Source organism: Dasypus novemcinctus, chromosome 13 (genome assembly GCF_030445035.2).
Source record: "Dasypus novemcinctus isolate mDasNov1 chromosome 13, mDasNov1.1.hap2, whole genome shotgun sequence".
NCBI classification, from domain to species: Eukaryota; Metazoa; Chordata; class Mammalia; order Cingulata; family Dasypodidae; genus Dasypus; species Dasypus novemcinctus.
The window spans coordinates 29,887,906-29,914,035 of NC_080685.1; the positions used below are offsets into that span (position 1 = coordinate 29,887,906).

The window sequence follows — 26,130 nt, forward strand, 5'->3', positions numbered from 1 at the left end:
GGGGGGCGGGCGAGAGGGCGCGCAGGGGAACACAGCCTTTCCAGCGACTTGACCCAGGGAGAGGAGAGCGGAGAAACTGAGGCACGCCTAGACGTTACGGCGCTGCGTCGTTCAAGGAGCGGGTAAAATACAATGAAGCGAGCCTGGCCGAGGAAAGGAGGAGCAGGAACAGAGGGCGGGCCGGCTCCGAGGCGCCCGAGTGCAGACCAGGCGGGGGCTAGGGGGAAACCGGGGCCGAGGAAAAGGCTCGGGGTTCAGCGGCTCTCGCGCGCCTCCCCGCAGGAGATGCTCTCTTGGCAGAGATGACCGTGTTCTCCAGTTCCCTTCCAAATAAAACGAACCCTCAGAGCTGTCCAGCCTCCCAAACTGCATATTTTGTTGCGGGATGGAGGTGGGGAGGGCGTGGGGGGGGGCACGCCTTGCAGGTCAAAGAAACATCCGAAGGGCTAAGACCCTCCCCCTGCCCCGCACAAGCATGGCGCCTCCCGCCTGCCCTCTCCCCCCCCTCCCCAAAACCCCCTCCCGCCCCCCGCCCTCTACCTCCACTTCCGTCACTTCCGCCCCGCGGTGGCCGAAACTGACACAAAGTGGCGGGCCCAGGCCCGGAGGGGAGCGGGGCCGCAGCTGGGGGGGGCGGGCGCCCGCGGGGAGCTGAGCCGAGCGCCCCCCGCCCCGGCTCGCGGCATGGGCAGGACCTGGCCGCCGGGCCGGGCGCCGCGCGCTGAGCGCTGAGGTGAGGGCGCGGCGGGGGCGGCCCGGCGGCTCGGGGCCGGGAGGCCGGTGGGGGCTGCGGGGCGGACTTGGACTTGGGGGCTGGGGGGGGCGGGGCGGGCCGGGGCCGGGGGGTGTGGACCGGGGAGGGCGGGGGCTCGGCAGTCGGGAGCTGCGGTGAGACGGAGAAGGGGAAGTGGCTGAGTGGAGGGAAGGGGCTGCCGGGTGCCTGTGGATGGGGAGAAGGGGAGGCTGCGCGCAGCATGGGGCGATGGGGAGCTGCAGGGCTGCGCGGGTGCCGAGGAGAAGCTTTGGGAGCAGCAGAAGGGGAGAACCGCCTCGGAGTGTTGGGGTGGGAGGAGTAATGGGGTTCCGAGGCTTTGCGGTGTGCCCGGAGGAGGGAGTTTGGGGCCAGTCGACTTTGCCTCTGTGAGCTGGAAGGTGTCTCTGTCCGTGAGGAAAACTAAGGGTTCAAGGAGAGGGTGGCTGCCGTCTCAGGAGCTTACCACCCCCCAGCCCCCTCCCCGCTTGGAGGCTGGGAACTCAGCTGTGAAGTGAGTCCTGGGGTCTGTCCTTGGTGATGGAAGGTGGCTGGGGGTGGTGGGTGGGTGGCTAGTGAGCTGGGGCTCTTGTTTCCATTTCCCCTTGTTTCCTGCCTCGGCCCCCAGTATCCCCGCCAGGTTCCTCTGAAACAAGGGGTCGGGCTTTGGGGGGTCTTGGCTGGCAGGAGCAGGGGCCTAGCGGAGCAGCCCTTTTCCTCCATGGAGACTTGCCTCCTTCCCAGGGCTGGCTATTTTTATCCCAGATGTGGCTGCAGAGGGGGCTGGGGCAGGGTGACGGGCCAGGGCGACGTGGCTCGTGGGCCTGACGGTTCAGAAAACCTAGACTTGGTGAGACTGGAAAGGAGAAGTGAGAGGGGGTCCCTGTTCTCTGCTTCCCTTCCGGTTACAGCCCCCTAGAGGGGATGAGGTCTGGGGCCAAGACAGCTTTCAGCCTCCCCAAGGTTTTGAGGTAAAACAACTTTCCTGGTCCTCGTCCAGATTCCTGAAGGCATACACGGGGTTCCTCCATTAACTCTTTAATGGGACTCAAACCCAGATCTTCCGGCCCACAGTGTTTCTGGTGGCTTCCCTCCCTGAGGGTGGGGCCGGCCACCGAACTCATGGTGCCCACCCTCGCATCCTCTCCCTTAACCTCTCGCTCCTCACTCCACCCTCCGGTGACTCATGCTCCAGTCTGGGTGGAGACCCTGGCTGGGGGCCCTGGAGGAGGGCTTGGCATCTCTAAAATGTGGATGAGGCTTTTCTTCCTGAGCCCAGGCATCCTTGGCTGCCATAGTTGGGGAGGGTCAGGGAGGAAGAGCTTTCATATTGCCGGGTCTGGGGTTCCCGAGAGGGCTGAGCCGGCGAAGGGAGACACAGCGTGGGTGACTGGGCTGTGGCCAGAGCCTGTAATTATCCAGGTTGGGCAGACGGGCAATTAGTATCTCTTGGGGCTCATGCTGGCGGGGTGAGCCTCGGAGGCTGGAGGGAGGGGAGCTGAGACGGGAGAAGGGAAGGAGGAAGGCATCCTACCTGGACAAAGAAAGAGGAACTGACCCGCGCACCCAGGTTCTGGCTGACAGTTTCCTTTGGGCCAGGATGGAGAAGAGGGATGAGGCACTGTGACCCTGTCTTGTAGGCCAGACCGTTTACCTTTTTAGGAAAAAGAAAGGCCATGGGAAGGTGGAAGGAAGCAGAGGCCTGCCTGATGGATGCTCCCTGAGCCTGTCCTGGGTACCATACTGACTGGACTAGGCATGGGGTGGGAGAGAGGGACGGGGCAGCTCCCCATCAGAGCAGGGAAGACCCTCTCTGCTCGCCCATAATAGTGGCCGACCCAGCCTGAGAGGAAGTGGTTTGGGGACTGTGTGTGCAGGAAGTGAAGGCCATGCCTCTGGTGTGGGCTCCCCTGGAGGAGGTGAAAATAGAAAGTCGGACTAATTGGGATTATAAGCATTTCTAGAAGGGTGGGGCCCGCCCCACCCTGTTTCCTGATGCCCTGCCAGGTGTTTCCTGTCCCATGTCCCCTCAAGCCCACCCTTTGGGGGAAATTCTGCTTTCTAGTAAAAACAGGCACCAGTCAGTGTCACCAGAAGGACATATGGGGACATCCATTGTCTCTGGGGTGGACACCTGGGGGGGGGGCTGTGCCCCTCCTGTCAATATCTGGCTTCTTTGCCCCCTTTTCCTGCAAGCCTTGGCCTCTATTAACAGCTAGTCTGCCCATATTACCCTAGTTGGAGGGAGGGTAAGAGGTGGTGGGGTCTCCTTTCCGGGACCCATCAGGGCAGTGAAAGGAGAGTAGGAGGAGAGAGTGACGCTTGGTGTGGAGTGAGTTGGGAGCAGGCTGGGGCTGGGGCAGGGGCAGAGCTGCAGAAGAGAACCTTCAGGAGGGGTCTGATGATGGGAATGAAGAGTTATATGCAGCTTCCTGACCTCATGGATGTCACCTTCCTGCAGGGTCTCCCATGGGATTGCTGGGACCTTGCTGGGTGAGATGGCACTGTGTGCAAAAAAGCACCCCCCAGGTAAGACGGCCTGGAGGGATGGCCCCTGGGACCATCAAGAGGGGATGTTGTTGTGGCTGCGGGAAGCAGGGAGAAGGACGACTGGAAAGGGTCTGAGGAAGGGTGGATTGCAACCCCTGCCCATGCTGGGGGCAGCCTAGGAAACAGAATCCTCCCTCCTTATTCTTGAGCTGGGCTCTCCACCGGGACGCGAGGGTGCTGAGTAGCAGCCCCCAAACACGTAGACCTTTATCTTGGGGCACCTGCAGCTCCTACTCCCTTGGCCTAGGGCGCCTGGTGAGCTATGTTCTCAATCTTCTCTCCTTTTTTCTCCCCTCTTTTTTCCATCCACCCCAGCGCTTCCCGTTCTCCTGCGGGCGGGGATGAAAGCGGTTGCCCCCGACAACGCTGGCAGTCCCCTCGCCCGCATTGGCCGGGGCCTGGGGGAGACGGGCGGGGGGAGGCGGGGCTCGTGCGCCGGCTTTCGCCTACGCGGCGCGCTGGCAGGCGGCTGCCCCTGCAGTCCCGCGAGCGGGAGCGGGCGGGGGCGGAGCCCGGGCTGTGCGCACGGCGTGCGGGGCCACTCAGCGCGCGCCGGCGGCCGCGGGGGGCCTCGGGGGCGGGCCGGCGGGCGGCGCGGCGGAGCGCGCGGAGTCTCCCGGTGCGGGTGGCCGCGAGGATGGCCCGGGCTTCGCGTGGGGCGCGCGCCCGACGGCCGGGGCTCCCCTCTGAGCGGCCGCAGCTCCTGTGCCTCCCGGGGGCGCCGCCCCGTCGGCGCCGCTGAGGCCGAGGCCCGATAGACTATCGCTCTCGCTCAAATCGGGATCATGACGGTCCCCAAGGAGATGCCCGAGAAATGGGTCCGAACCGGGGCGCCTCCTTCCTGGAGTCGAAAGAAGCCCTCTTGGGGGACAGGTAAAGGGAAGCAGCGCCTGGCAGCCCTCCCACGTCCGTGATTCTCCTCTCATCCCTGCATTCTCTTCTCCTCAGCCTCCCCCCGCCTTCCCTCACCCTCTCCTTTCCAGACCCAGAGGTCCTGGCTCTGAAGGGTCCGGTCCCCACCTTCTTCCCTTGCATGGTCTTTGGTGACTGCGCAGGGAACTCAGCCCGAGGGGAATTTTCGGGGAGTGAAGCGGGTACTGGGAAGGAACACTCGGGAGGTGGAGGACGAGGTGGAGGGCGATGTGGGCTTTGTTGCTGCAGCGTGCTCTGCAGGGGTCTTGGGAGGTTGGGGGAGTGCACCGAGCCTTGGACTCCAGGACCGGTTTAAGGGATTGTTTCCTGCCTGATCAAGTTACACCTCCCTCTTCCAGCCTGAGGTCATGGTGACACCGGGGACGCGGGCTGGGGAACCCCTCCTAGGACAGCCCCTTGTTCTGGAACCCGAACTTGATGCCTGTACAGCACCTGCAGAGGGCCGGGATGGGTGTAGCTTGAAACTGGAACTTGCAACAGTGACAGATGTGTTGTTTGCATGCAGATGGTGCAAGAAAGGTTACAGTTAGAGAGCGACTGTTCCTATGACATCCATTCATCTCTGTCTCAGTCTGCACCATCCATATCTCTGACCCCCACCCCTCCACCCCCCACCTCATGCCCGTTCTCCTACTTGAAGATGAGCCTTGAAATAAGGTGATGTCATTGTGGGCCAGTCAGGAGCCGCTGCTGGTGACATGTGACAGGCAGAGGCTCCATAAGGGGGATCGCACGTGGGGCCGGGAGGCTACCGCAGAGGCCCTCCAGAGCACAGTGCTCCTCGCTGCAGCCCCCAACGCCCCCCAGCTTAGGGGGAGGGCAGTACCACCGCCAGATCTGCAGTGGTCCCCAGTGGGGGAGGAAGTTTTACGTCTTCAGGCGCTGCTCCTGGAATATGGCAAAGGATGCATTAGTAATAGCAACGAAAGGGTCTGGGGGTTCCCAGGTCTGTTCAGAGCTAAGGCTTCTCCGGAGGGGTGAGGGAGAGGAGCTGAGTGCCCCCAGTGGAAGACCTTGACGGTTGCTGAGGCGAGGAGAGCAGGTCCTGGCCTGTGAATGTGATGTCCGCAGAGCCATGTGGTCAGGCTGGTGCTGAGAGGTGAGGTAGAGGGAAAACCTAGTGATGCTTCAGGTGTGGAGCTAACTCCTTAAAACTACATGCTGTGGGAAGAGCCAGGGGCCCTCAGTGGAAGCCCCACCAAGTGGTGTGGGCCTAACAAGGTGTCAGTTCAGGTCCCGTTTTGCCCCATCTGACTGCAGCATCATTCTGTTGTAGAAGAAGAAAGGAGGGCGCGGGCCAATGACCGAGAATACAATGAGAAGTTCCAGTATGCGGTAAGTGACTCTAGACTTGGTCCCTCTCTGGGTCAGAGTGGGGCCAGGTGCAGGAGCCTCCTAGGCTGGGCCTGAAGGCTGACGGGGGGAGGGGAGGGCAGCTTTCTCTCCACCACTCTCCATCTGCTACTGTGCTGAATTTTTCATGCTTTCGCCTGTCAGTGAAGCAGGATACATTGACCCCACGATGCTCCCCTCTTCCCTCTTCCCTCCCCCACCTGTGACTGCTGGTTTTGGGGGGCAGAGGATGGGGAGGTGCCATCGTGGTTCTGGGTCAGAGTTCGAGGTTGTCATTATCTTTTCTCCGATTGCCATAGAGTAACTGCATCAAGACCTCCAAGTACAATATTCTCACCTTCCTGCCTGTCAACCTCTTTGAGCAGTTCCAGGAAGTTGCCAACACCTACTTCCTGTTCCTTCTCATCCTGCAGGTGAGTGACCCATAGTAGACCCTTTGTGACTCACAGAGCTGAATAAAGCCAAAGAAGAGGAAGGTCAAGGGGGGAAAGAAGGCATAGGATGGGGCCTCAGAAGCATGCCTTCTCCTTTTTCAGTTGATCCCACAGATCTCTTCCCTGTCCTGGTTCACCACCATTGTGCCTTTGGTTCTTGTCCTCACTATCACGGCCGTCAAAGATGCCACTGATGACTATGTGAGTTGTTTCCATTCTTCTGCCTTTTCCCTGTCACCCCAACTCATCTCTGCCTCCATCCAACCCAATTCCTTGGTGACTCTGACATCTCTTATCTGGTCCAGCGAGATCCATGATGTCTTGGCTAGGGGTGGACGAGGATGTGTGGGAGGGAGGAAGGGTGTCTGAGGATGGGTTGCACCATCATCTGAACCCTTTGGGGCAGGGGAAGGTGTCTTACCTTCCTCACTTTTCTTTCCAGTTCCGCCACAAGAGTGATAACCAGGTGAATAACCGTCAGTCTCAGGTGCTGATCAATGGAACGTGAGTGCCTGCTGGAGACTGAGGGCTCTGGGAAGGAAGGGGATCCCCCGGGACCCCGTCTACCTCCTGACAGCCTCTTCTCTGTCTTCTCATTGCTTCAGTCTCCAGCAAGAGCAGTGGATGAATGTCTGCGTTGGTGATATTATCAAGCTAGAAAATAACCAGTTTGTGGCGGTAAGGGGCAGGGAGCCTCTCTGGGCCTGCAGGGCTCTGCCTCCTCTCAGCAGAAGGGGATGAACCTTTTCCTGATTAACTGTTGCCTTTTAAGCACCTATGGAAGGAAACTTTCTTGAGTGGGGGCTTCTGTGTCATGTTAGTATGCTCGGGACTGCTTTCTCCCCATTCATGTGCTTGGAACTAAGCAAATAAAGAATACTGAGCCAAAGGAAGGACCACCAAGGAGTTCCTCCTGGGGGGCTTGGGGACTTGGGGGCTTGGGCATTTGGGCCTCTCATTAGGTTTTCTCTCTAGGCGGATCTCCTTCTCCTTTCCAGCAGTGAGCCCCATGGACTGTGCTACATAGAGACAGCAGAACTTGATGGGTAAGTAGCATGCCTCCTTAGGGGTTAAGTCGTTGTTTTGAAAGAGGGCTCTGTACCTTTTGGAAAATTGAGGGCTAAGAAAGGCTTTGGATGTATAGAAGTATTATCTACTCAGTGCCTACTGGGGCTAGACAGTGATGCCCAATGGGCAAGGCTCCCCTGCCCCCTCCCCCCCCCCAGCAAAATTTAGTGGGAGGGAAGGGAGCCCCAGGACTCAGGGACACTGTCCTTCTAGAGAGACCAACATGAAAGTGCGTCAGGCGATTCCCGTCACCTCGGAACTGGGGGACATCAGTAAACTTGCTTTGTTTGATGGTGAGTAATCCTTGGAGAAGCAGCCTTCAGGTAGAGGAGGCTGGGTTGGATTTGGTGGTTTTAATTGCGTCTTTTCCTTTCGGCTTCCTGTTGCTGTGATTATGCAGCTCTCTGGACTTTTTTCTGGGGGGTGGGGTGGGAAGGAAGGGGGTGCCAGGTGAAAACTGAGTGGCTACCACTGGTTTTGAGCTGATGGTCATTTTCAAGGGAGTGTTGTGGCTGATAGCTCCCCACTTGCTGTGCATGCTGAGAGAAATTCAGTGTTTTCTTCTTGCTTATTAATTTAGAATGATGGTATATGCTCCCTGTAATGAGATAAACTCTACAATGCATATAAGAAAAAGTTGGTATCCCCTTCTGCTCTCCAGTGTTATCATCCTTAGGTAACCGCATTAACCGACCATTCAGTATGTGAACTTTTCTCTATGTCTATACAGACATGTAAACATAAACGGGATCATACCAAAAGCTCCACAGCCTGTATTTTGTACCTACCAAATACCTCGTAGGTCTCTTAGGACAAAGAAATTTACTTTGTGCTTTTTTAATAGTTTGATAATACTTCATAAAATTGATGTACCGTAATTTATTCAACTATTCCCTGACCATTCAGTTATTTCCAGTCTTATGCTGTTCAAATAATGCTTCGATTAATGTTGCTTATATATTCTTATTGGCCTATACTATTATTTCTCTAGACTAGTGTCCCAAATGTGGGATACCTGGGTCTGAGTGTACGTCTACTTGTAGTACTAGTTGCTGCTGCCTTATTCCTTTCTTGAAAAGTTGAAGTGGTTCACATCCTCCGGCAGTGCCTGGATGGGCCCATCTCCTCACACCCTCTCTCTCAGCTCCTTCTTTCTCTCTGTTTTGTTGTCTCATGATCTAGTCGTAGACCAGACCTTGGACAGTGGCACTCTTGTCTCCCATCCAGGTGAAGTGATCTGTGAACCACCTAACAACAAGCTGGACAAATTCAGCGGAACCCTCTACTGGAAGGAGAACAAGTTCCCTCTGAGCAACCAGAACATGCTGCTGCGGGGCTGTGTGCTGCGAAACACCGAGTGGTGCTTCGGGCTGGTCATCTTTGCAGGTGAGCCTCCTAAGGGCCAAAGAAAGAAGGGTAAGAGTTGGTGACTCAGCCCTCCCTCAGGAGTATGGGAGGAGGCTGGGTTGGGCCAGTAGAATATGTAAGGTAAAAAAACTCCAACCCTGGGACAGTCGTGCTGGTAGCACAGCACTGTGACGATATTTAACACCAGCTGAAGGTTGTATTTGAATGTAGTCAAAAGGGGAAATTTTAGGTAGTGTGTATAATTTCCTAGAATAAAACATTTAAAACCATGGGAGTATATAATACAAACCGTGAACCCTCGTGTAAACTATTGACACTAATTAATACTATAATTATAATTTTAAAAATGTGAAAAAGCCCCCAAACCGCCAAGCCTGAATATGGCCCTTTATTCAGCCAGTGTCTCCATTCTACCCTGACGGCCTGCAGGGGACTGGGCAGAAGCCCAGAGACGCTTTGTTCCTTGGCTTCCCCGTCCTCCCATTCTTTTTCCAGGTCCTGACACTAAGCTGATGCAGAACAGCGGCAGGACGAAGTTCAAGAGAACAAGTATTGATCGCCTCATGAATACACTGGTGCTCTGGGTAAGGCTTTGCACGTCTGGTTCCCCGCCCCTGCCCTCCAGGATGTCCCTGGCTGATTCTCTTTGCTCCCTTCTCTCTTTCCCGTGGCAGACTTCAGGTTCTGGCTTAAAAGCCACTGGCAGGTCAGCCACTCAGAGGCAGTGTTCATTTCAGGCTCCTTTTAGACTTGGAAGATGTGATTTAAGCACCTTAGGAACGTGCATGAATCGACAACTTGAAGAAAGCTAAAACAAGTCGTTCCTTCTCTGGACTCTGCTTCTGACGGGGGGAAGCTTAGTGCAGCATGTGACCTTCTGTTTGCCTTTGCCAGGGACAAGGAGCCCTTCATGGGGATGAAAAGGGAATGAAAAGAAAAACTTCATTTGGAAGCTGGATAGTGGGTCTTTCCCCCTCACTTTTAAGTGATCCCAAAGGAAATTTTCTGGTTTCGTTTTTGGCAATTCCTGAACCCTTTTGCTTGGCTGGAAGCCTGAGCTCCTTGTCAGGTTCTCCTCCCCTCTCACGCCGCCACTGCTGCTGCCCCCCACGTGCCAGCCTGCAAAGGGGGGGATCAGCCTCTGTGGTGAGGCAGTTTCCGCCCTGGCTTTAAACGGTTTGCAGAGGCCAGGCCCGTGGGAGAAGGGTGAAGTCGGTCACGCAAAGGTTGTTTTGCCCCCTGCTGGTCCTTGGGCTCAGGAAGATTCCCGTTTGGTTTCAAAGCAACCAGCAGTGGAGGCAGCTTTGGAAATAGCTGTGTGACACCAGACAGTGGTCTCTGTTTTTTGCTTTTAACCACCAAGCCTTTCTTATAATCCTTCTTCATGGACGCTCAGCTTTATAAAAGACACCATTTGTTTCCGTTTTTTTTGCTGTTTTTTTAATTTGGTGATCTGCACAAGAAAACGCATTACAGAAACTTGCCCTTGTTGTTGGCTTGTGGAGGCTTAAGGGTGATTTGCAAAAAGCATTTTTCGTCTCTTGAAAGTAGCTCATCCACCTTTGAGGACTGCTCAGGGTTCCAGGATGCCAGATTGGGAGCTGCTCAACTGTATCAACTTCCTGATGAGAAAAAGCTTCAGAGAGGTCACACTGTCAGTGGCAGACCAGAAGTGGCAGCAGTTCTGGGTTCTTTCCATTAGAGCACGCCACACGCTTTTGGGGTTCAGAGTAGGAGTGGTGGCCTCCTTCGGGGCTGCTCTTGGTTTGAGGACTTCCTGAGTGGCCAGCGGCCTGTTTCCTCTTTTCTCCGCAGATTTTTGGATTCCTGGTCTGCATGGGGGTGATCTTGGCCATTGGCAATGCCATCTGGGAGCATGAGGTCGGGATGCGCTTCCAGGTCTACCTGCCCTGGGATGAGGCGGTGGACAGTGCCTTCTTCTCTGGCTTCCTCTCCTTCTGGTCCTACATCATCATCCTCAACACCGTTGTGCCCATTTCGCTCTATGTCAGGTACACACTTTCTCTGCCCTGGGGTCTCTCCAGGGAGCTCAGGTGGTCCCTTGGCAAATGTTTTCTTTTCTGGGAAGATGAAGTTCTCGAGAAGGAACTTGGAGTTCTCTTCTTCCTGCATCGTGAACATTTTGTGTTATCTGTTTATCTTTTGTGCAAAGTACACTTTCACCACAGTTTCCTGGTGTTCTGGATTGTGTTATTACAAACTTCAGGTAGATTTATTTGGGACGCATTTATGCATGTCTAGTGTGTGCAAAGAAGCATGGACCGCAGCACATACAAAGATGTATTATTTCAAGAAGATCTCCTCCTCTCTAGGAGCTTAAGTCTAGTGGAGGAAGAAAAATCTCAACACATTACAAAACAAAATAGGAACAAGTGCCACAGAAGTCACTTCACACGAAGTCTTACGTGTAAGCGGGGGGCACGGGTAGCCTGGAAACTTCGTACCTAATAAATCTCTAAAGGTTTAAAATAACCTAAAGAATGCTTTAGGGAGTATTGGCTAGCACTGGTGTGCAAGATGAGTAGGCACAAAGAGATCTCTGGGGTGTTTGAGGTAAAGAGGATGTTGACAGCGACTGGGCTAGAAAGAATAAGGGGGAAGGGGGTGGGGGCTGCGAGAGGCAGGGGGAGAAATGGCAGGAAGAAAGAAATGTTCTTTCCTCCTTAGTGTCTCGAACTCGAGATAAGGAAGCCTGTAACATTTCTAAGGAAATGATTTATGGAGATGCTCAAAACTCCTCCTATCTGCCATCTGCTGTTAACACAGATGCAACCCTCCCCACCGGCCCCTGAATCCCAGTGCTGATGACAATGAGTAGACGATAAGAGAGAGTTTCTGTGTGGAGGCATTTGCAGTTTGGACTTTGAGAGAGTATTGAGAAGAGAGTTGGAAGGTTCGAGGTTTATTTCGTCCTGCCTACTCATTAGCCAAGTGACCTCAGGCAAACCCAGAATCACCCAGGGCTCCGTTTTCTCATGTAAAAAGGGAACAATATTTCCAGTTCCACTTTCTTCCTAGGGTTGTCCTGATACAAAATAAGCCGCTAAAGTGGAAAATATATTTTAAGAGTTAAATTACTATAAATTACTGCTATACAAATATTAAGTGATACCACACCTATCACTGTCATTGCAATTCTGGTTCTGGGTTACATTTGTTTATTTTTTTTTGTCCTTATTTATTTTTTTAATGTTACATTAAAAAAATATGAGGTCCCCATATACCCCCCACCCCCCTCACCCCCTTCCTCCTCCCCCCATAACAACAACCTCCTCCATCATCATGAGACATTCATTGCACTTGGTGAATACATCTCTGAGCACCGCTGCACCTCATGGTCAATGGTCCACACTATAGCCCACACTCTCCCACAGTCCACCCAGTGAGCCAAGGGAGGACATACAATGTCCAGTAACTGTTCCTGCAGTACCACCCAGGACAACTCCAAGTCCTGAAAATGCCCCCACATCACATTTAAATGTTTTCTTGCTTATAACCAAATTTTTTCCCCACCTCTGGGTTTTGCTGTCCATGCTTTGTATCTGAATTTGGTCCAAGTGTATGTTAACTGCCCAGAAAAGTTCATCAGGTTAAAATATGTGTGGGCTGGGGGGAGACAGGCATTAGTAAGCTGAGTGGGGAAAAGGTTAGGGAAGACATTCCCTGCTCTCTCCATTTTTTGCCTGGTAACTGGATCCTGATAGGCACTTCAGTCTGAACAGAGCAGGCTTCCGGATGTGGCCCCATTACTCGGCTGTCCTGGGCCTGAGCACAGGGCTCGTTCCCAAAGGTGATTCACAAAGAAGATGTGAGCATGTCTGGAACTGTGAACGGCACTGTGCCACCGTGCACTGGTATTATCCCCCGGATTCTTGAGGCCCCTCTCCCTCTGCAGTCAGCATCTCAGTGTTGTCTCATAGTCTTCCCGGAAGCCACCGAATGGGGGTTGTGGAGCCCGGAGGCCAGGGTGGAGGGCGTGTGGCTGGGCAGTGGAGAGCTGCCTTCCTGGTTCTCTCTTCCCGTGTGGCTGCCCTCTGAGGCAGCATCTGTTGCTGTGGCGTGTGCAGCACCCTCATTATTGCTCTCTCTTTTTTTTTTCTTTCCCCTTGCTCTTGCACTTTTCTTTTTCTCTGCATGGTTTCTGTATTATTAGCCCTGAGGTAAGAATGGGTCAAGTGCTGTGTCTACTGTCCCTTTTCCTCCTCTCTCCGTGCTGTCTGTCCTGCCTGCCCCAAGCCCCTTGCACCCTTTTGTCTGGAGAGACCGGGAGGCTTGGGGTCGGGGCGTCCCTTTGCCAGCTGGCAGTGGCTGGCTCCACCTTCAGGCTCTCCCTGCACCTTTCCCTCCAGGTTCCCGTGCCCGGGTGTCCGCTCCATTCTCGTTTACCCCCAGGCACGGGGCCTGCAGCGAAGGCCTAAGCGGGTGGGACACCTCCCCGGCCTCTTGCCCCGAGCCTTAGCTCCTGTCCCCTGTGCAGTGTGGAGATCATCCGCCTGGGCCACAGCTACTTCATCAACTGGGACAAGAAGATGTTCTGCATGAAGAAGCGGACGCCTGCAGAGGCCCGCACCACCACGCTGAACGAGGAGCTGGGCCAGGTGGAGTACATCTTCTCCGACAAGACGGGCACCCTCACCCAGAACATCATGGTCTTCAACAAGTGCTCCATCAGCGGCCGCAGCTACGGTACGGCAGGGCCGTCGTTCCGGGGGCTCGCGTCTGGCCTGGGGGGGGCGCTGGGATTGCCTCCCTCCCCCCAGTTGCCTTGATATTTCAGTTTTATCGCGTTCGTGTTTGGGTTTGAGGGACCATGGAAGGGTCGGTTCCGTGTCCCATGTCAGAAAGCAGATTCCGAGAGGCCTCCCCTTGCCCTCTGCTGACGTGCGCACCCTGGTCTCAGCTCCAGGCAGTAGGGGAACTCCTTGGCTGGCTGAAGTGAAGCCCGAGACACTGGCCTCCGGGTGTCCTGGCCAGGTTGGACCTTGGCTGCTCCTGTGGAGCGCTAGACTCTCCCCATGTTGCTGCTCAGGGCCCTTGTGAGTCTCTGGAATGTGACCGTGGTCGTCTCAGTGTGCCCTGCTGCAGTGGCCTCGCGGCTGAGCTGCTGGCGTGCTTGGGGCCTGTCTGGGGCTTTCGTGCAGAGTGTGAGCCCCTGTTGTAACTGCTTTCTATACTAACCTGGGCCTGACGGTCAGTGTGTGGGCCTTTGTCCGGTGTGTGGGCCTCAAGGGTGGAAGGCGCCCAAGGAGGCCTGGGAAAGGGTGTGGAACTGGAGCTGCTGTGGTTGAAGTGGTGGGGGCAGGGTTGTGAGCACTGGGTACTGCAGCTCTTTCACAGCCTGGGCCCTGGGGCTCTGAGGGGACGGGGTGCCCATCACCTCCCGTCACTTGAGTCACTGTGAATCTGCGTGACATCTGCTCGAAGGTTAGGGTTCAGGTTCCAGGTGCCTGTGGGGCTTCCCAGCCCTGGCCTTCTGTACCTGAGGCTTCTCTGCCACTGCTCCGAGAGCTCCTCAGCTCTGACGGTACTTCTCCTTCTGTCCTGGCTGTGTACAGGTGATGTCTTCGATGTCTTGGGACACAAAGCTGAACTGGGAGAGGTAAGATCCAGCCTCCATAATTACTCCGTGTGCCAGCTGAGGATGGGGTGCCTTACCAGTAACGGTCGATATAGATAGGAGCGATGAGTTGTCTGGGCAGGAAATGGAAGCTGCTTGGAGAAGCGGGTGTTTTGAGACTGGTGGGAATTTTACAGTCTGTAGTGGACAGGATGTGAGGTTCTCCTACTGAGAATTGGAAGGGCAGGGACGATAGGGCGGGGACATCCCCTTCCCTGGGCTAACGCCTGGTAGCCCACCCTTTCCTGAGAGCTGTCTTACATTTTCCAGAGGCCCAAACCCATCGACTTTTCCTTCAACCCTCTGGCTGACAAGAAGTTCTTATTTTGGGACCTCAGCCTCTTAGAGTCCATCAAGATGGGGGACCCCCACACGCACGAGTTCTTCCGCCTCCTCTCCCTGTGTCACACCGTCATGTCAGAAGAAAAGAACGAAGGTGAGCAGAGGAGAGGCTTGCCCTCTCCCCCCACCTGACTCGAGCCCTCAGGCTCAGGCTCTGGGCTGCAGGGTTGGGGCTTCCTGGTCGGGGGGCACGTGGCCGAGAGGGTGGCCACTTACCTCTCCCTCTTCCTCCCCACCCAGGGGAGCTGTACTACAAAGCCCAGTCCCCAGATGAGGGGGCCCTGGTCACCGCAGCCAGAAATTTTGGCTTTGTGTTCCGCTCTCGTACCCCAAAAACCATCACCGTCCACGAGTTAGGAACAGCCATCACCTACCAGCTGCTGGCCATCCTGGACTTCAACAACATCCGCAAGCGGATGTCGGTCATAGGTGAGGCCAGGATGGGGGTGCCTGGGGGCCTGGGGCCGCATCCAGGCCTGGGTGTTGGTGCCTGTAGGCTGGGGGTCTTCTCCTGCCTGAATTTTTCTGGGACTTTCTCCGTGTCCCGTTCACAGTACGGAATCCGGAGGGTAAGATCCGACTCTACTGCAAAGGGGCCGACACCATCCTGCTTGAGAGACTCCATCCCTCCAACCAAGAGCTGCTCAACACCACCACTGACCACCTGAACGTAGGTTGAGGAGGGAGGGCCTCCAGCTGCCGCTCTTCTCAGCGTGGTGGTGTGGGTCGAGGGTGAGACTTGCTTGACTCTGCCTCCAGGAATACGCAGGGGAAGGGCTCAGGACCCTCGTACTGGCCTACAAGGATCTGGATGAAGAGTACTACGAGGAGTGGGCTGAGCGGCGGCTCCAGGCCACCTTGGCACAGGACAGCCGGGAGGACAGGCTGGCCAGCATCTACGAGGAGGTCGAGAGGGACATGATGGTAGGGGCTGCAGGGTGGGCTGAGGGTGGGCAAGGAGGGCTCGTGCCTGCCGGCTCTCACACCAGGGACTCTTGCGGTGTTTTCAGCTGCTGGGTGCAACGGCCATTGAGGACAAGCTTCAGCAAGGGGTTCCGGAGACCATTGCCCTCCTGACACTGGCCAACATCAAGATTTGGGTCCTAACCGGAGACAAGCAAGGTGAGAGCCCAGCAGGGCAGAGGAAATTGCATCGGCACAACAGCCCTGTTGAATCCTTGCGTGGAGCCAGTACATCAGGCAGGAGAGTGTGCTGAACTGGATGCTGTTTTAGTTTCCTGGGCTGCTCACACAAACACCATGAAATGGGTCAGGTTAAACAATGGGAATTTATTTGCTCATGGTCTTGAGGATAAAAGAAAGTCCAGATCAAGGTGTCCTCAAGGCAATATTGTTTTCCTGAAGACTGGCGTTCTGAGGCTGGCTGCTGGCAATCCTTGGTCCTTTGCTTGCATGGCAAGGCCCCTGACCACGTCTCCTGGACTCTCCTCTTCTGGGTTCCGTTGCTATTCAGTTTCTTGCTTCTTGCGGCTTTCTTTCTCTGTTTGAATTTCATTCCACTTATAGAGGACTCCAGTAATAGGATTGAGGGACCACCCTGACTGAGGTGGGCCACGCCTTACCCGAAGCAACCTCATCAAAATGTCCTTATAATAAGTTCACACCCACAGCATTGGATGAGGTTTAAGAGCATGTTTTTTCTGGGCATACATAGAGCTTCAAACCAACATAGATGCCCTTCTCTAGCTCCTGTGATCTCTCTTGGTAGAGACAGCTGTGAACATGGGCTATTCCTGCAAGATGCTGACGGACGACATGACGGAGGTGTTCATAGTCACTGGCCACACCGTCCTGGAAGTGCGGGAGGAGCTCAGGTAAGCAGGGGCCTGGGGACGCAGCTGCTCTGCACTGTGCACGGGCTTGGGCAGCGGCTCCTGAGTTACAGCCGTACTTTGCTCTGAAGCCTCCTCTCCTGCCCTGGGAGACCACTTCCACTTCCCCTTCTGTAGGAAAGCCCGGGAGAAGATGATGGACTCCCGCATGGTGGGCAATGGCTTCACCTACCAGGAGAAACTTCCTTCTGACCTGGAGGCTGTCGCTGGGGAGTACGCCCTGGTCATCAACGGACACAGCCTGGTAAGAGTCGCCGTTCTGAGCGTAGGCAGTGTCTTTCCAGAGAGCCCTTCTCTCTGTTTGGCTCACACATCTCACCTTGTTCTGACTTCCCTGCTTCAGAGGGGCCTGGGAGGAGCCGAGACTCCTGGATGTCTCCTAGGGATGACTGCAGCCCTCTGAGTCTCCCTGTGTTATAGGCACATGCGTTGGAGGCAGACATGGAGCTGGAGTTTCTGGAGACGGCGTGTGCCTGCAAAGCTGTCATCTGCTGCCGGGTGACCCCCTTGCAGAAGGCACAAGTGGTGGAATTGGTTAAAAAGTACAAGAAGGCTGTGACGCTTGCCATTGGGGATGGAGCCAATGATGTCAGCATGATCAAAAGTGAGTGTGGACTGCAGGTGTGCAGGCAGGCGGGGGCTCCAGGAAGTCTCCAGGCTCGGAAGGATTGAGGGGAGGGGGTTCTGTACCGTGGTGGGACTCAGAAGCGTGTGGCCATCTTCACCCTTTGCTCATCTCTTGTCTCCGCAGCGGCTCACATTGGTGTGGGCATCAGCGGGCAGGAAGGGATCCAGGCTGTCCTGGCGTCCGATTACTCCTTCTCCCAGTTCAAGTTCCTGCAGCGCCTCCTGCTGGTGCATGGGCGCTGGTCCTACCTGCGCATGTGCAAGTTCCTCTGCTATTTCTTCTACAAGAACTTTGCTTTCACCATGGTCCACTTCTGGTTTGGCTTCTTCTGCGGCTTCTCGGCCCAGGTAGTGAGCATTCCCAGTCCACTGGAACATTAAGTTCTTTAAGGGCAGAGATTGCATCTGTCCTCATCGCTGAATCCTGGGGCCTAGCTATTGTCTGGTGCATGCGTTGAAAAATGCTTGTTGCAGGACTGGAGAGGGAGCTCCAGAGAATTCCATAGAGCTCCATATACGTCACCCTAGCTGTCTTCCTTTGATCTATTGTGAAGAAAGCCTGCAGGCTTACTCCTCTCTTGCTTCTTGTTCTCTTTCCAGACTGTCTATGACCAGTACTTCATCACCCTGTATAACATCGTGTACACCTCGCTCCCAGTCCTAGCAATGGGGGTCTTCGATCAGGTATGGGGAAGTTTGATGACCAAGCGGGACGGGGAGAGGGACACTGCTGTGAAGGAGTCACACTGATGGTGGGGTGTGTGTGACTCTTCTCCCCTGGGCTGCAGTCGTTGGGGAGGTCGTGCTTTCACATGTGTGTGTCTGTCTGTCTGTGTGTCTGGCTACCCCCTCAGCTGCAGCTGATCCATAACTCCCCTGTGTTGAGTCACAGCTGTTCCCATGCCACCTGGCCCTCCCCTCACAGGACGTCCCGGAGCAGCGGAGCATGGAGTACCCTAAGCTCTACGAGCCAGGCCAGCTCAACCTCCTCTTCAACAAGCGGGAGTTCTTCATCTGCATCGCCCAGGGCATCTACACCTCCGTGCTCATGTTCTTCATCCCCTACGGGGTGTTTGCCGAGGCCACCCGCGATGATGGCACCCAGCTGGCTGACTACCAGTCCTTTGCTGTCACCGTAGCCACTTCGCTGGTCATTGTGGTCAGTGTGCAGGTAGGAGGTAGCCCAGGAACTGCCCTCACCCCGGGGAGGGGTCAGCCTCCTGTTCCTGGGCTTATCCTGGGCAGCTGTGGTTCCATCGGCCTCGTGGCCCAAATCGCCATGGGCACCACAGGGAGAGGGCTGGGCTTTCGAGGGTGCTCCTGCTGCCTGCGGTAACCTCTGGCTTTTGCAGATTGGGCTGGATACAGGCTACTGGACGGCCATCAACCATTTCTTCATCTGGGGCAGCTTAGCTGTATACTTTGCCATCCTCTTTGCCATGCACAGCAATGGGCTCTTCGACATGTTTCCCAACCAGTTCCGGTTTGTGGGTGAGTCCCTGTGCGGCTTCTTGAAGCGAGGAGGAGTCACGTGTGTTCTGGGACTAATAGGGTAGCCGGTTAGTCTGCACGTCACGGGCGTTTATTCCATACCCCTCACGTGCCAGGTGTTTTGCAAGGGTCCGTGGGGGTATGGAGGTGTATCTGACCCGGGCCCTGCCCTCAGAGAACCTCGTGGCCATAAAAGTGGCAAACAGGCTGTAGGAAGTCGGTCTCAGAGAGTTCACAGGGTGGCAGGCTTTGTGGTCAGCAGGGTCACTATTTGTGGGACAGTCGGGTGGTCCCATGTGGGTGAGGCAAGAACCACCCTCTGAGAAGCAGTGGGAGAGTGGCTGGTAAGGTCAGACCTAGAGGTATCAGAATGCCTGGCTGCCAGGTTTGCTTCTGCTTTGCCCGGAGTCTTGTTTATTAGGAGAGAGCAGGTCTGACATCAAAGGATTGCTTTGGAAAGGTGAACCTGGCACTGATGAGCAGCAAGGAGGTGACTGTCAGGGCCCAGTGTGAGGCTGTTCAGAATTGGTGTCTGGGTGGCCGTGGTGGCTGGCAGAGGGGCGGTTGGGAGGCACGGGGTGAAGGAAGCATTGACAGGTCTCGTGTTTGCTTTAGGTCTGTTCATTTATTCAGCAGACATTCACTCAGCACCTCCTGGGTGTCACCCACTATTCTAGATGCTGGGGATGCAGCAGCTAACAAAACAGGCAAAGTCTTTGCCCTCCTGGACCTTACATATCAATGGAGAGACAGATAATTACAAGAAAACAGATGTAATGCCTGGAAGTAATAAGCCCTATGAAAAAACATTAAGCAGAGTAGAGAGTGACAAGGATGGTGGGGGAAGACCTCCTGAGGAAGGGACATTCACAAAGAGAAATCTGAATGCAGGGAAGGGGCACGCCAGTGGCTCTCCAGGAAGAGCAAACAGCAGAGCAAAGGCCTGAGGTGGGAGCTTGGCAAGGACGGGCAGAGAAGAGGGGGTGGGGGGTATGAGAATCGGTCCAGATCATGTAGGCTTTCAGGCCAGAGTAAGAACTTGGAATTTTGATCTAAGTGTGATAGGAAGCCATTGGAAGATTTTGAGCAGGGAAGTGTCACAACCTGATACATGGTTTTTAAAAGATGACTTTTGATGTTTTGTGGATAATAGAGTTGACTTGGCAAGGTGGAAATGGGGAGACCAGTTAGGAGGCTATAGCAGTAACCCAGGTGAGAATAATGGTATCTTGGAATAGGTGGAAAGAAGTGATGGGATTCCCTAGAGATTTTGAAGATGGAGCCAACAAGATTTGCCAATGGATTGGGATGTGGGGTCCAAAAGAAAGAGCAGTTAAGGTTGACTCAACAGTTTTTATAGTCTGAGCTTCTGAGTGGGTGGTGGCATTTCCTGAGCTGGGGGAAGTCGTGGAGCAGATCTGAGGTGGAGGAAACAGTTGGGGCCCTGGTCGAGATGCCTGTTGGATGGTTCAAATGTGGAGACACACATTTGGATGTGGGAGCAGGGAGGAGAGCTGGCCTGGGGCTGGGCCTGGGGAAGTCGAGCTGCCGGAGGCGGGAGTGGGGGAGTCGGGGCTGCTTTTCGGTGTGCGTCGTGATCCCAAGGCCACTGGCTCCTCGCCGTTCCCAGGGAATGCCCAGAACACCCTGGCCCAGCCCACGGTGTGGCTGACCATCGTGCTCACCACCGTCGTCTGCATCATACCCGTGGTCGCCTTTCGGTTCCTCAAGCTGCACCTGAAGCCTGACCTCTCTGACACGGTGAGGAGCGGGGCTGGCCTGAGTGGGGAACGGGGATGGAGTGCCAGGAACGCCCTCTGGCTCCAACACTGCCGCAGCTGCAGTTCCTGGGCCGCCTGACGGTCAGGCATAGCAGCAGCGCAGGCCCTTGGAGGCTCCCCCTGCCGGCCCCTCTCTCACGCTGCGCCACCCCACTGACGGGGCCTCTCCCTCGCTGCTCTGCCCCCGCCAGGTGCGCTACACCCAGCTGGTGAGGAAGAAGCAGAAGGCGCAGCACCGCTGCATGCGGCGGGTCGGTCGCACAGGTTCCCGGCGCTCGGGATACGCCTTCTCCCACCAAGAGGGCTTCGGGGAGCTCATCATGTCTGGCAAAAACATGCGGCTCAGCTCCCTTGCGCTCTCCGGCTTCACCACCCGCTCCAGCTCCAGCTGGATCGAGAGCCTGCGCAGGAAGAAGAGCGACAGTGCCAGCAGCCCCAGCGGTGGGGCGGACAAGCCGCTCAAGGGGTGAAGCCGGGCCCGGGACGCCCCGGGCAGAGGTCGGAGCATGCGGGGCTGGCCAGGCGCTGGGGGGACGGCATCGCGGACCTGCCGGTCCTCCTTCCCCTTGGCTGGGGGCCGTCCTCCTTGCCTCTCCCACTCCTGCCCTCCTGCTGGTCCCACCGGGAGTGGCGGGGGCTCCCCAGCCAGGTGAGGCGAGGGCGCGGGCCTCCAGGGCAGAGCCGAAGCCAGCCTCATGCAGGACCGCATGCGGAACCAAAAACCGAAGACAAAACTGTAAGAGATCGGGTCTGCCCCTGCCCTGCCCGGGAGCCCACAGGGGGACTCTGTAATCTCCATATTTTTTTACTCCCACTCCCCCGAGGGGCCCCAAGAGTCCCTGTTCCTGAATTACACAAGAATGTATCATGCCAGGAAGCTCGAGACCTGCGGGGGCCTCTGGGCCCCTCACACCGTGTATGTCTCTCCTCGATTTGTGTTTGTGTCCAGTTTGGTTTTGTCTTTTTCCTTTGGCAAGTGGAGGAGGCCTTTACATGACTTTTGTGTTGTGGTTGGCGTCTCAGCCTCTCCTGGGGAAGGGGAGCCGGCGCACGCCGGGATGCCCAGCCAGGCGCCCCCCGACCGGCTCTGCCGTGGCTTGGGAGGTGGCATCTCACGGCTTAGCCCTCCTGTGGCTGGTGGGCATGAGGCAGAGGCGCTGGCAGGAACGGAGGTACCTGGCAGCCGAGAGGGCGTTGGGTCCTGTCTCCCTCCTCACCTTGAGAGTGAAGTGCTCCCCTCCCCCAGCCACACCCACCCCTTCCTGGATTCTCTAAGTCCTGCTGGTATTGGGCCAGAGCCTGGGAAAGTGGTCCCATAGTTCTCAGTGAGCTGAGGCCAGGTGTGACGTTCAGCTCTGGAATAGAAAATGACGTTTACTTTAATTGTGAGTTTAGAGCCACGTTCCTTAGCAGACCCCCCTTGGACTTCCCTTCTCCGTCGTAGGACACTGAGCACCTGAGCTGGGGCTGAAGGGGAGGCTGGCCTCTGCTTCTCCCTTCTCAGGGGAGGGGGAGGGTCCACGGACAGGGTGGTGGTGGAGGAAGAGGGCAGGCCCGGGCTCAGGCCAGGAGGTGCCCGCCCAGGGCCTGGCTGGGTCTGGACCAGACTCCGGGAGCGTCTCCGTGGCCTGTCCTTTCCCTCCATCACCCGCACCTAAGAAGCCCTAGCCCATCTTAGGTATTTCCCATGTGGTGGAGGGGCATTTCAGGAAAGGTGTGGTGCCAGGAGAAGGGGGTGGGAGCCTTAGAAGTTAGATGTGCGAGCCCCGAAGGACCTGGGAGGGGGCCGCCGAGAGGGGGGGCTGGGGAAGGGGCATCTTGGCAGGGAAATCCCTTTTGGCCACACAGTTTACAATCCCAACATCATGTCTGTTTGTGTGTCTCTCAAGGTGAGAGTCTGATTTTTATACCAAAGAGGAAATGATTTTTTTTTTCATATTTGGTTTGTCTATATTATATAAATATATATATATAAATATATATATATACAGTTATATATATATTATTTTTTGGTTCTCTCTCATTTTTCAGGGAGGGAGGAAAGTACCAAGTTGCATTGAGCTGTAATTAAGGAACATTCTATATAATTTATGACACATTTCTATACTTGCAAAATTATATCATTTTATGGATATACAGAGAAAAAAATACCTTTTTATAAAAATACCAATTTCTCAGAAGTGTGTAATTTGTCTGTTTTCTGATGTTTAACCGAGACTGATGGTGGAAGTAAAGGTAGACAGAAACTCTCTTACATGGAATTGAGTGGGTAGACCCGGGCCGAGGTGGAGAGAACGTGATCTGCTGGTGGGGTATAGGCCTTCCTCTGTGCAGAGCTCCCGGCGTCTCCATTTCAGCTCGAAGATGGCACTGTGGGCGGCACTGGGTCAGGCCATAGACTGGGGACTTTGTGTTCAGCCGATGGCTGGGTGCTTTCAATTTCGAACCATTTGCTTCTCCAAATACAAGGCAGCCTTTCTTTTCTAACACATGCCAGAGGGGTGGGTATGTTCAGGGAAAGTACCAGGTAAATATTTTCATTTTCTTACCCTCTTCCCCAAGTGTCTTCTCCATTGGCACCAGCCTCGTAGCCTCGCGCCGCCTTGGCTTTTCACAGAAGTGAGCACCGAGGCGCCAGAGTTACAGGCCAGACTCTGCAGGGATTTAAGGGTAGCAGAAGAGGGAGGAGTGGAGTGAGGACTCCCGACACAGGAGACGTAGGGGCCAGGATGAAGCAGCTCAGTGTCTGCTGGCGGCCGCCCACCCCCCCTGGTGCCCGGATGCTGGTTTCCCCCCATCCAGCCAGTCCTTTCTGTCTTGTGGTGACAGTCCGTCCTCTTCCTCCCCTTCCCCCTCTAACATACTGAGTTCTAAGCAGGTGCTGAGCTCTGAGGGAAGACATGAAGATAAACAAGGTCAGTTTCCCTCCCAAGGAGAAATAGTCCAGGCAGGGAGAGCGCCACAGGCCCCTGAGACACAACCTGACCCCTGCCTCCCCACAGGAAGAGGCTGCTGAGGTACAAAACACTTAGGTGGTCTGTCTGGAATCCTGAGGCTCAGGCAGCAAGTGGCAGCTGGCCTCGGGCTCCCCCACCCTCCCAGGACACAGATGCGGCTGAATCCCTTGAGGCTGGTTTGGCCAGCCCCCACACCACTTTCTTGTCCGTGCCATCCACCCCCCGGCCCAGTCCGCTGGTCCTCCTCGGACTCAGTCGGCATTGCCTGTGCTTCCTGCCCCTACTTTGCCACAGCTGATCTACAAGTAAAGAGGTTTCAGAAGATACGTGAATTCCTGCTCGGCCATTGACAGAAAGTTCTCCCCTGCTCCTCCTCGGTTGACCCAAGGTTCTCTTCTCACAATCCTGTGCCTGAGGGGCAGAGCCAGCCATTATTTTTACCCCCATTGCACTTCCAGACAAATTTTCTTCCCACTTTGTATAAATACTTCCTTTGAGTCTTCTGCCTCCCAGATTCTCCATTTTCTTCCTCTCCTTGCAGGCATCCCTTGACCTCATTACCTTCCTATCTTTTGTCCCACCATCGTCCTAGTGCATGCCCTGACTGTGAATGAGAAGTCTGTCCTAGCCTGGTTCTTCCTTTGACCTCATTTCCAAGGGCATTCACCTCCATTCCATCAAAGTGGTACACTCCCAGGGCACCTTACTGCCATCGGGAGTAGCTCCACTTCTGAAATGCCACAATCTCTTCGACCAGTCACATCTTCAGTTCTTCTCTCTTTCATCTGTACTCCCAACACATGCTATGACCTACCTTTTCTCCTGGCTACTCACTTGCTTTGTGGGAGCCCTTGTATTCTAATCCAGCTCAGTGAGTGAGCTATCAGTTGCTCTGCCCAACAATACTCCAATGTGAGACCAACCGACCTCTCCGATGGTGAGCTGTTGAATGTTAAGGGAGAAAGCCACCTATGTGGTGAGTAGAGGAGCTACAGGTGCTACAGGTTCATGTCTCCTGCCTCTGCAGACCTGTCAGCACAGTGAAGCAATGCTAAGTCTCTAGTTAATTGCATTCTCATTCCGTTTACTGAGTTATCCCTAATTTTCACCTCTTCCCTTAACTCCTTCCCACCACCTCCCACCCTCACAGCAGATGGTTCTACCTCCCACTTCACAGAGGAAAATAACTTCAACTTTCCCTAGCACCTACATATTTCACTCTATAGACAGCCTTTCCCCTTCCTCTGCCTTGTGAGGCAGGGCCCTTCTGCCCCTTCACCGCTGTTCCCTGCCTCCTGTCCTCTTCCTACCTCAGGACCTTCCTTTATCCTTCATCCATTATCCCTTCCACCTTACCTTCCATCCCTCCCTCTCCACTGACTCTTCCGTTCACCAAATAAGCAGGCTCAGGTTTCCCCCCACTCACCCCTCACCCCTCTAAACTATTTCATATCTGTCTTCATCTCCCCATTAGTCAATCATCTTGGAAGAAATCTCCTCTTCCTTGCCTTTTCCACTCCCTACAATCTGATGTCTCCACCTGCCCCTGAAATGCTCTCACTAAAGCCACCTTTGACCTTCACATGGCCACATCCAGTGGACATTTCCAGGTCCTATCTTAATTGCCATCTCTTAGTCATTTGACTTTCTTGACCACTTCGGTCTTGAAACTCTTCCCTCCATTGCTTTTTTTGACAACTCTGCATTTTACCACTCTCTCTGGCTGCTCCTTCTCAGACACCTTTCCTGGAGCTCCTCTGCGAGGGGTCCACCCTTGCCCCTGAGCTCCTCTGTTTGTTTGTTTATTTCTCCCCCTTCCCCCCTCTTGTTGTCTGCTCTCTGTGTCCATTCACTGTGTGTTCTTCTGTGTCCGCTTGCATTATCCGGCAGCACTAGGAAACTATGTCTCTTTTTTGTTGCGTCATCTTGCTGAGTCAGCTCTCCGTGTGTGCAGGCCACTCCTGGGCAGACTGCGCTTTTTACACATGGGGTGGCTCTCCTTGCGGGGCGTACTCCTTGCATGTGGGGCACCCCTACACGGGGGCTCCCCTGCATGGCAGGGCACTCCTTGTGCGCGGTAGCGCTGTGCGTGGGCAGCTCACCACCCGGGTCAGGAGGCCCTGGGGATCGAACCCTGGACCCTCCGTATGGTAGGCAGACACTCTATCAGTTGGGCCACGTCCGCTTCTCTCTCAGCTCCTCTTATGTTCCTTGAATGGCCTCATCCAAACCCATATGGTTTAAGTGAGATCTGGGAGCGTCACCACCACTGTGGTCCAAGAAGCTTGGACTTCTTTCCCCCAGCCCTGTGCTACAGACCTCAGTATTCACTGTTCCATTGGACCACTCCACTCAGATGTCTCACCAGCACCTTAGATTCAGTAAGCCCCAAACTGGACATTATCTTTCCCAACACCTACTCCTCTTGCATCCTTTATTTCAGTGAATGGTCCCATCATCTCCCTGGTCACCAGAGCCAGGCACACAAGTCCTGGAGAAAATGTCATGACATCTGGTCTCTATGGCATTCCTGATGTTGAGCCTGAAATGATTAAATTGCAATGTGCTGAGCCATTGTTTCCCAGTGATTGTGACCTAGGCAGGTCATGACAGCATATTTCTCTCCCCAAAGAGAAGTCATTTAGGTCGGGATTCAAAACACAGTGAAATGCTTTCTATCAGAAAGGCTCTATAATACCGCCTTCCTTGGTCCTGCAGGAGAAAATGGGGAGAGCAGAGGGCTCAGGTCAGACCAGCCGGCAGGCGTAGCCTCCCAGAGCCCAAGGGAGGGAGCCACCGATGAGACCCAGGACTGAAGACTTGTCTTCACTTAGAGGGACTGAGCTTTTAAGGAGATTCTCTGGGCTAACCATGGATTTGGGAGCTGAAGAGAGGAGCTGCGCTCTTATCTCTGTTCTCAGAACAAAGTGGGGAAGGCTGCACCCCTGTGTTTACCATTGAGTGGGGAGAGTATGGGTTTAGAG

The 26,130-nt window shown here is 55.1% G+C and overlaps 1 protein-coding gene across 4 annotated transcripts; it reads left to right on the forward strand.

The window, feature by feature from the left end:
* The first annotated feature begins 601 nt into the window (after positions 1-601).
* On the forward strand, positions 602-22,369 carry ATP8B2 (ATPase phospholipid transporting 8B2). 4 transcript variants are annotated; one of them, XM_004475017.5, is made up of 28 exons: positions 602-733; positions 3,213-3,280; positions 5,511-5,569; positions 5,887-6,000; positions 6,124-6,222; positions 6,464-6,525; positions 6,627-6,699; positions 6,997-7,067; positions 7,303-7,382; positions 8,317-8,475; positions 8,953-9,041; positions 10,273-10,469; positions 12,956-13,164; positions 14,034-14,077; positions 14,366-14,531; positions 14,678-14,866; positions 14,992-15,107; positions 15,197-15,361; positions 15,448-15,559; positions 16,167-16,272; positions 16,408-16,534; positions 16,711-16,894; positions 17,042-17,265; positions 17,518-17,601; positions 17,843-18,088; positions 18,270-18,408; positions 20,039-20,169; positions 20,381-22,369. In XM_004475017.5, the coding sequence occupies exons 2-28, from the start codon at positions 3,250-3,252 to the stop codon at positions 20,657-20,659; spliced, it is 3,555 nt and encodes a 1,184-aa protein (XP_004475074.1). In that variant the 5' UTR covers positions 602-733; positions 3,213-3,249; the 3' UTR covers positions 20,660-22,369. The 4 variants fall into 4 exon arrangements, with proteins under 4 accessions (XP_004475074.1, XP_004475073.1, XP_004475071.1 ...); XM_004475016.5 differs by lacking the exon at positions 602-733 and adding an exon at positions 1,183-1,265; XM_004475014.5 differs by lacking the exons at positions 602-733; positions 3,213-3,280 and adding an exon at positions 3,990-4,174.
* Positions 22,370-26,130: the final 3,761 nt, after the last annotated feature.

Bases quoted from the DNA above. Each gene is read 5' to 3' on its own strand.
- ATP8B2 (XM_004475014.5), top strand. From the start codon at position 4,087: ATGACGGTCCCCAAGGAGATGCCCGAGAAATGGGTCCGAACCGGGGCG. The intron at 9,042-10,272 runs GTAAGGCTTTGC...TTTTCTCCGCAG, and splicing joins TGAATACACTGGTGCTCTGG to ATTTTTGGATTCCTGGTCTG. The intron at 15,560-16,166 runs GTGAGAGCCCAG...CTCTCTTGGTAG, and splicing joins CCTAACCGGAGACAAGCAAG to AGACAGCTGTGAACATGGGC.